Source organism: Orycteropus afer, unplaced genomic scaffold, assembly GCF_000298275.1.
Source record: "Orycteropus afer afer isolate SDZICR_OR568_19922 unplaced genomic scaffold, OryAfe1.0 scaffold00180, whole genome shotgun sequence".
Lineage (NCBI taxonomy): Eukaryota > Metazoa > Chordata > Mammalia > Tubulidentata > Orycteropodidae > Orycteropus > Orycteropus afer.
Genome location: NW_006921767.1, coordinates 4,963,074 through 4,972,805, shown reverse-complemented (window position 1 = coordinate 4,972,805; position 9,732 = coordinate 4,963,074). Strand labels below are relative to the sequence as shown.

Genomic DNA, 9,732 nt, shown 5'->3' with positions numbered 1-9,732 from the left:
ATGTCCCTGGATATCTTGGAAGCAGGCCACACCCCTAGGGAAACTCCCCTTGGGCAGACTGGCCACTCAGAACACAGTCATCTGATCCCATCATGGGAACAACCACACAGAACTGGGGTCCAGCCAAGTTGACACACAGCTCCAACTATCACATCCATCTTCAGTTATTTTTGCATATGGTGTGAGTTGTGGATCCTGTTTCATTTTTCTACAAATGGATATCCAGTTTTGCCAGCCTCATTTGTTAAAAAGACTGTCTCGTTCCCATATCCTGGATTTTAGCTTTTTGTTGAAGATTAGCTGCCCATGTGGTTGTTGTTAGATGCCATTGAGTTGGTTTCAACTCACAGTGACCCTATGTACAACAGAAGGGAACACTGTTTGGTCCTTCACCATGCTCACAATCCTTGCCATGTTTGAACCCATTGTTGTAGTCACTGTGTCAATCTATCTTGTTGAGAGTCTTCCTAATTTTCACTGACCCTATACTTTACCCAGCATGATATCCTTCTCTAGGAACTTGTCCCTTCTGACAACATGACCAAAATATGATTAATTGTGTAATTTTTTTCTCCATTTAGCATGATATTGCTTATTGGTCCAGCTGTGAGGGTTTTTCCCTGTTTTTATGTTGGGGTATAATCCATACTGAAGGCTGTAGACTTTGATCCTTGTCAGTGAATGATTCAAGTCCTCTTCACTTTCAGCAAGCAAGGTCATTCCATCTCATATGACAGGTTGTTAGTGGGACTTCCTCCAACCCTGATACTATGTTTTTCTTCATGTAGTCCTGCTTCTCAGATTATTTGCTCAGCATACAGATTGAATAAATATGGTGAAAAAATACCACCTTGACACATAACTTTTCTGATTTTAAACCATGCAGTATCCCCTTGTTATGTTTGAACAATTGTCTCTTGGTCTATGTACAGGTTCCTCATGAGCACAATGAAGCGTTCTGGAATTCCCATTCTTCTCAGTGTTATCCATAATTTGTTAGGATCCACACAGTAGAATGCATTTGCATAGTCAGTAAAACACAGGTAAACATCTTTCTGGTAGTGTTTGCTTTCAGCCAACATCCATCTGACATCAGCAATGATGTCCCTTATTCCACATCCTCTTCTGAGTCCAGCTTGCATTTCTGGAAATGCCCTGTCAATATACAGCTGCAACTGTTTTTGAAGTATCTTTAGCCAAATTTTACCTTGTGTAGTATTAATGACATTGTTTGATAATTTCCTCATTCTATTGAATCACCTTTCTTTGGAATGGTACAGATAAGGATCTTTTCCAATCAGTTGGCCGGGTAGCTTCCCGTTGTTCAATATTTTGCCCTTAGAGTCTTTCGGTATTACAACTCAAGGCTTAAATTTTTCTTTAGTTCTTTCAGCTAAGCAGAGGGAGTTCCGATAAGATGGCAGAATAGGCAGACAAACTACAGAAACCCTCTTCAACAAAGAAAAGAGGAACCAATTAACAGATACAGAAGATAATCCTGGAATCCTGAGCTTTGAAAGGAAGGATACAGAAGTGGACTAAACTCCAACTAGTAGAATAACCTGCATGAAAACACCAAAAAAGGAGACATATGGAGCTGCGGTCTGTCAGTGATCCTGATGGCACAGACAGCTTGGATGCTTCCAAATAGTGTTAGGACCTAAGAATTATTCTAAAAATCAGCCTTGCTAGCCGAGGGCTGCACAGAGGACTCCATTGGTGGGGAAGCAGTGAAGAGGGAGACAGGCTGAGCTGTGGACTTTTGGCTGTGTGGAGGACGCAACCATTTTTGAATGTTTACAAGCCATTTGACCATTTTGGATATTTAAAGGGATAGCGTTCTCTCAGATTCCAGGGACCTAAGAATAGGCTCTACTTGCCAGGGACTCCAAGGACATATCGGTCTTAAAAGGTTCATCATTCCCTTTGTTACTCTTATACCCCACACCATCTTGGTGAATGGAGGTGCGGCCATCCCTCACTCCCACCCACCTTCTGGGCCAGCAGGAATTCCATCCCAGTCTGTGTGCTCCAACAGAGCCTGGGTGCCCAGCACTGCCCTGCCTAAATTTTTTTTCCTTTCTTTTTATAGTTTGTTTTGCATTATTTTTTCTGTTTTTCATCCTTTTTATTGTTATTGTTTCTTCTTCCCTTCCCAGGTTCCAGTTTTCAGCTCTCTCTCTCTTCCCTCTTCCTGGTTCCCATTTTTTTTCTTTTCTCCCATTCCTTATTTTTCTTTTTGCATTTTTCCCATTTTTTCTTATTGTTGTCCTACTCTACCTCTTTTCTCTTGTTCCCCCCCTCCAAATATATTACAGGTCCCCCTCCCTTTCTATTCATATTTCTTTTGGTTTTTTTAAGGTATCTCTTTAAATATTTTCTCTCATTTATTCTATTTCCTCTTTTTTTCTCTCTCTCTCTTTTTGGTGATTGTTCCTGTGTGTTTGTGCAGTATGTGTTTTTTGTCCTCTTGCTTTTACTTTTTTGATGGTTTTTGAATTCTTGTTTTTATCTAACTGAGTGAGACACAGCCACCATGCCCACATAACTCAACCACACCTGCACTTCCTGCAGGTCCACTTCCTGAGTGAGAGCCACCACTTCCTTCTATACCAACTGGCCAGTGATACACAACCACCAATAAGAGCCTGACCTTTAACTTCTCTCCACAAATAGTTAACAGAGATCTGTGCAGCTACTCTCATTCTCTGTCACACCCACCAAGAGACGGGTGGTGAGTGCATAAGTGCTGCCAAATAGTGAATAGGGGAGCACAATACTCTGCTTACTCAGATACATCCAGAAAAAAAAAAAATCTTGGGTGAATCACTCCAACATAAAATCACCAATTAATATAAATACAATAAATCATAATGTCTTGGAGACAACAGACCATCACTGTTCACACAAAAAAGCAAAATAAAATGGTGGAAGTAAGGGAGCAGGATACAGACCCAGAACACATCCCTGAGGAAGAAGCAGCATTAGAACTCCATGATAATGTGTTCAAAAGAATTATATTTAGGTACCTTCAACAGACTGAGAGACGGATCAAGGAAAATATTGACAAAATAAGGAAAACACAGACAAAACCCCAGAACGATTTCAAAAGACAGTACAGGAACAAATTGACAAAATAAATGAAAAATTAGTAATGATACAAAATCTACAGATAGAAATCCAGAAGATTAATACTAAATTTTCAGAAATAGATAACACATTGACTTGGCAAAGGAGAGAATCCAATCAATGAAAGACAGAATTAATGAGATTGAAAACAAATACCTCAATGCTTTTTTGGAAAGGGATCAATCAGACAAAAGAGCAAAACAAAATGAAGAAAGCCTAAGGTTCATGTGCGATACCATCAAAAGGAATAACCTATGTGTAATCAGAATTCCAGAACAGGAAGAGAAAAATAAAACCACTGAGAATATTGTTCAAGATTTGTTGGAAGAGAACTTTCCTGATATGATAAAAGATGAGAATATATCCATTCAGGAAGTTCAATGAGCCCCAAACAGTATAGACCCCAAAAGAAAATCACTAAAATATATCATCATCAAACTCACCAAAACCACAGAGAGAAAATCCTGAAAGTAGTATGGGAAAAATGAAAAGTTACCTAAAAAGGGCAACCAATAAGAATAAGCTCTAATTTCTCAGCAGAAACCATGCAAGCGAGAAGGCAATGGGATGGTATATATGAAACCGTGAAAGAGAAAAATTTTCAACCAAGCAAAAATGTCCCTCAAATATGATGGTGAAATTAGGAGATTTCCAGATAAGCAGAAACTAAGGGACTTTGTTAAAACCAGACCAACCTTACAAGAAATACTAAAGGGAGACCTTTGAACAGAGAACCAATAATAGCAGACAATAACTGACCATTAATACACATGATGACATAACCCAGAAACCAACCCAGTTATGGAAGTATCCAAAGTAAAATAAGCTTACAAGATTGTAAACAGGGAACCAGAGACATCAATTGGCAAATGATGGGAACTACAAACCAAAAAGAAGGAAAAAATAATGTAGTTACAGAACTTCTAAATGGTGAGAAAGTCAAGAGAGTTGCAAGATAGAATGGACTTTTCTAAACTCAGGGAGAAAATTATAAATCACAGGGTAACCTCAAAGAAAAATGACAAACCTTCACATCACAATGAAAAGAGGACAGGCACAAATATTTAGCAAATACTAAAACAACAGCAACAAAGGAAATGATAACATGACTAATAAACATAATGAGCTCAGCACAGAAAATAATATGGAACAAAGAAACCAGGGACACCATGAAAAAACACATAACAAAATGACAGCAACAAATTCATACTTATCAATAATTACACTGAATGTTAATGGATTAAATGCACCACTCAAGAGATGAAGAGTTGCAGATTAGATAAGAAAACAAAACCCATCAATATATTGAGGAGTGGCTGATGGGTTTGAACCACTGGCCTTCTGGTTGGTAGTCAAATGCCTTAGACACTATGCCACCAGAGCTCCTGTGGATTAGTACTGCTTCTAAATTGATGTATTTGAGTAACTTAGCAACATTGTAAAGCAGATGGAAGCCACATTGGAACCTCAAACTCAAACTCACTGTCGTCTAATTGACTCAACTCATAGCTACTCCCTCTTGGGTTTCTGAGCAGTATCTCTACAGAAGTAGATTGCCCAGTCTTCCTTCTGAGGAGTGGCTGGTGGATTTGAAAGAGCAGCCTTCTGGTTAGCAGTCAAATGCCTTAGGCACTATGCCACCAAAGCCCGTTTCTACTTTAACTTACTGGGCTCAATCCTCTGAGGAGGCTACAAAGAGAGAAGAAATGGTTGTCTGCTGTCGTGGAGTCCTAAACTACTTGGGAAGAGGCAAAGCCTTTCATCACCACACCTTAAACTCCATGAAGGCAGGGAATGGATTTTCCTGTTACTTGCTTTGCCCACAGTGTACATATTAGGCATTCATTTGATAGGTATTTGTTTATTTGGATGTTTAATGCATCTATAAAGACACAGATGGGCTCTAGAAAGTTTACTCAGTAGGGAACATTTTCAGATATGCAAGCAGAGATTGCAAGTACAGATGCCTAGGTGGGTGCCCTAAATGAGTGATATGTGACCCATTGGGTTAAAAAAGGAAGCAAGAGGGTTGTGGGGAACTTATTCTGTGCCAGGCACTGCTCAAAAGCCCTTTTAGATGTTTTCCCTCATTTAATTCTCATATCCTTCCTATTTTAAAAAAAAAAAAAAAAGTTGCCACCCATTTGATTCCAACTCATGGTGACCCTGTGTGTATGAGAGTAGAACTAACCTCCACAGGATTTTTTTGGAAGTAGATCACCAGGCCATTCTTCCAAGGTGCCTCTGGATAAACTTGAACCTCCAACCTTTCAGCTAGTAGCCATGCACTTGACCATTTGTGCCACCCTGGGACTCCTCTGCCCTAGTAGGTAGCTTATTACACTTCTCCTTTTAAAGATGAGGGAGAACTAAAGAGCAGAGAGGTCACACAGGTAATACATAGAAGAGTTGAAATGCAACTCTAAGTAGTGTGGCTGCAGGATGACCCTACTCTGCCTTGCCTATGGACAATGAAGCATATATACTTGTGAAGGTAAAGATCATGGTGGAATGAAGTTCTTCTGTGAAAAGGCAAATCTAGTAGTGCATTATGAACCATTAGGAATTTGATAGAGGTTCCTGCGTGTCACTGTAGCCTCTGAAAGACCAAACCTTGGAAATATACATGGTCTGCCAGAGGGGCAATGTGATGATCTCATCATTCTTTGCTTTTCATCTTGAAGCTTTCTGCAAGTAATTTCTAAGCATTGTCTTCTGCATGAGAAGAGGATGCCTTCGACCCACCTACAAGCCCTTCTTTAAGTTAGTCTTCCAGCAGTGTCATTGATTTGCCCCACTCCTTCTGTGCTCTCTCACTGAGACTTTCTCATGATCAGTGATACCATTTGCAGAGACCTTTGATCCATAACTCCTCTAATTCCAGCCCGTAAAAAAGTCAAGCTGAGGAACCAGGAAATTAGGGGGTCATGAACTTGTTAATTTTATGATGCCAGCCATCAAAGGGAAATTTTCTGAATTCAGTAGAATTAGAGCAGTTTCTCAACTTTAATCCTACTGACATAACCCTTTGTTGTGGGGGCTGTCCTGTGCATTATAAGATATTTAGCTGTATCCTTGGTTTCTACACCTAGATACCAGTACCACCCCACCACTGTTGTGACAACTGCCATGTTCTCAAGGGTAAAATAACCCCTGGTTATGAACCACTAGGTTAGAGATTTATAAAACATAAACATATAGGTGCATGTGCACATATACACACACCAAGAATATAGTTGCCTTGGCATAGGGATTTTTTTGTTTCATTCTTTCATTTTTTTCTCTTTAATGTTATGTTTTTTCATTTTTTTCCCTTCTTTGTAATCGAAGGAGGAATCTTTGCTTCAAGCTTGACTCCTATTTTCCATATCTGTCCATTGCACAAAAACTGCAAAGAATTGATTGTGATAATAGCTAACATTATACAGCACAACTGTGTGCTTGGCACTCTGGCACGCATTTTACGTGCCTTTTTTTTTTTTTTTCCCCACTTAATCATCAAATAAAGGAGCAGTCCTGTGATTCCCATTTTATACATGAGGAAATTGGAGCACAAGGAGGTTAAGACATTAGACCTAAGTTTCACTGTGAGTGCAAGTGTTGGGATTGGGACCCAAGCTGCTTGATGCCCAAGTGTACCATTTTTTCCAAAATGCTATACTATCTTACTTCTTTAGATGAAATTTAAAATATCACTAATGCTTGTGCCTTTAATTCCTGATATCACAAGTTTAACAAATATCTTGAAATTGGTTCTTTGACTCATGATCACACTCATGTGCATTTTGTACAGCCTACAGTGTCTAGAACCATTGGTTTAATCACCAGGCATAAGATGTGAGCTGACACTATGGATATATATCTTTCTTTGTCACCACCAGAGTGTCTCTACGTGTTCCCCTGCCATTGGAACTACCGTCCTGATCACTGCATGTATGGAAGCAACTGCAAAGAGGCCGAACGTGAAGGTGTGTCTGTTCTGCATGGGAACCGAGGTGTCTACCATGATGATAAGCAGCCAACTTTTAAAGCATTGTATGAAGCAATACGGGATGTAAGTGTACTCCTGCCAGTGCCAGGCAGCCACGTACTTATCAGCAGGAAGCAAATGGACTCTTGGTCATCAGCCCCTTTGAAGGCCAAATGGTTCTCCAGAAGCTTTGAGTTACACTGATTTACCCTAACTCCAGTCACTCTGTTGTTGTTGTTGTTGTTGTTATGTGCCATCGAGTCAGACCTGACTCACAGCGACCCCTCCTTAGGTTTCTGAGGCAGTATCACTACGGAAGTAGGATTGCCCAATCTTCCTTCTGAGGAGTGGCTGGTGGGTTTGAACCGCCAGCCTTCTGGTTAGCAGTCAAGTGCCTTAGCCACTACGCTACCAGAGCTCCCCCAGTCACTCTAGTTTCATTATATCCACATACCACCTAATATTCTAGTGTAGCCAGTTTTTATTTACTGTCTCCAAATAAGTCACTCATTTTTTTCGCTTATATAAATTTACTTCAGGATGAAAGTTTATTTAATAAGGGGAAATCCTGTACCTTTTGCCATAATAGAGAGTATTAAAAACCAAGAAAACCAAACCCATTGCCATCGAGTCTAATTCTGACTCATAGAGACCCTATAGGATAGAGTAGAATTTCCCTGTAAGTTTTCCAAGACTGTAAATCTTTACAGAAGCAGACTGCCACAACTATCTCCCATAGAGCAGCTAGTAGGTTTGAACGGCTGAGCTTTTGGTTAGCAGCCCAAGAATTAATCGCTGTGTCACCAAATTAGGTAAGGGTAAAGATAATACCCACCACCTATCAGTCAGTTTGTCATACTGTGGTGGCTTGCACATGTGTTGCTGTGATGCTGGAAACTAGGTCACTGATATTTCAAAGACCAGCAGAGTCACCCATAGTGAACAGGTTTTAGTGGCTTCCAGACTAAGACAGACTAGGAAAAAATACCTGGTGATCTACTTTGCAAAACCAGTCATTGGAAACCCTCTGGATTACAACAGAATCTTGTTGGATATAGTGCTGGGAGATGATCTTGCCAAATGCACAAACGATCACGAAGATAGTGCAGAACCAGGCAAGGTTCATTGTGTTACATATAAGGTCAACATGAGTCAAAGACAACTTGACGGCAGCTAACAACAAAGGTAATGCAATAAAAATAAAACGTTATTGAGTTCAAACTAAATATGTTACCTGGTTGCTAGCTCCAACTTGTCATGCATTCAGGTGTCAAAGTGGTCAATTAGACAATGAGCCAAACAGACAATAACAATTAAAGCTTTATTCCCTCATTGCAACATTGCAGGCAAAAGATTAAAAGGGCTCCCCACAGCTTGATTTTTCCACATAGAGCAGCACTGACAAAGATAAGATAGATGCCACACAGACAGGAGGAATCATCCTACTGCTGAGAAGCACCAAACAAAAGACTTCTGCTTCTTACTGACCTGTAGGTCAAGTGAGGGGGAAGGAGATGGGAAAAGACTGGGACAGGAAAGATATTGAGTCAAAAGGGAAAAAAAAAAAAAATGGTTTTGTTAAGATCCTTAATAAGAATGCCATGAATGGAGTTGCCTGGGATAGGAATGCAAATATGCTTTGAGCGTGGCTGAAGGCAGAGGCCTTAGTCCTTGACTACAGCTGCCTCAAGAAAACTGCAGTACTGGACTTCTGGTAAAATGGAGGAATAGGCAGACAAGTGACACAGACCCTCTTCAACAAAGAAAAGAAAATCATTTGACAGAGATACAGAAGATAATCTTGGACTCCTGAGCATTAAGAGGAATGATACAGAAGTGGATTAGGCACCAACGAGTGGAAAAATCTGAACGAAAACAGTGAGTACTGAGACGGTCAGAGCTGCGGACTATCAGCAATTCTGCATAGCCTGAATATTTACAAGTGGTGTTGGGACCTGAGAATTGACCTAAAGATCAGCCCTCATGGGCTGCGCTGGTGGCCTATAGCTAGGAAGGGAAACAGCAAGGAGGGAGACAACCTGAGCTGTTGACTTTCTGTTGTCTGGAGGGCACAGCCATTTTGATTGTTTACATGTGGCAGCCATTTTGGATTTTTAAAGTGACTGAGGGTGCAGCCATTTTGAATGTTTACAAGTGGTGACCATTTTAGATATTTAAAGTGACCAGGGTTGCAGCCATTTTGAATCTTTACAAGTGACAACCATTTTGGATTTTAAAATGATAGCATTCTCATTTGGATTCCACGGACCTAAGAATAGGCTCTATTTGCCAAGGTCGGCAGGGACATATGAGAGGCTGACGACAGAAAAGGAGACAGGTGGTGAATGTATAAGTGCTCCAACTAGTGAATAGAGGAGCACAGCACAGTACCCTGCTTGCATAGATAACATACAAACCAAACAAAGAAATGTAAATCGTGGACAGGTCACTCCAACATACAATCACCAATTAAATATAAACACAAAAACGTTACAATGCCTTGGAGACAACAGAGCATCACAGTCCATACAAAGAAGCAAGATAAAGCAGGAGAAACAAGGGACCAGGATACAGACCCAAAACACATCCTGGAGAAGAAGCAGCATTGGAACTCCCTGATAAGGAATTCAAAA

General features: G+C 40.3%; 1 protein-coding gene across 1 annotated transcript in view; it reads left to right on the top strand.

Annotated features, from left to right (window-relative positions):
* GXYLT2 (glucoside xylosyltransferase 2) overlaps nucleotides 1-9,732 on the top strand; it is a 217,163-nt gene that overhangs the window by 201,168 nt on the left and 6,263 nt on the right. The window contains exon 6 of the mRNA XM_007947328.2: nucleotides 7,011-7,183. Within this exon, the coding sequence (XP_007945519.1) occupies nucleotides 7,011-7,183 (173 nt within the window). The remainder of the gene's footprint in view (nucleotides 1-7,010; nucleotides 7,184-9,732) is intronic.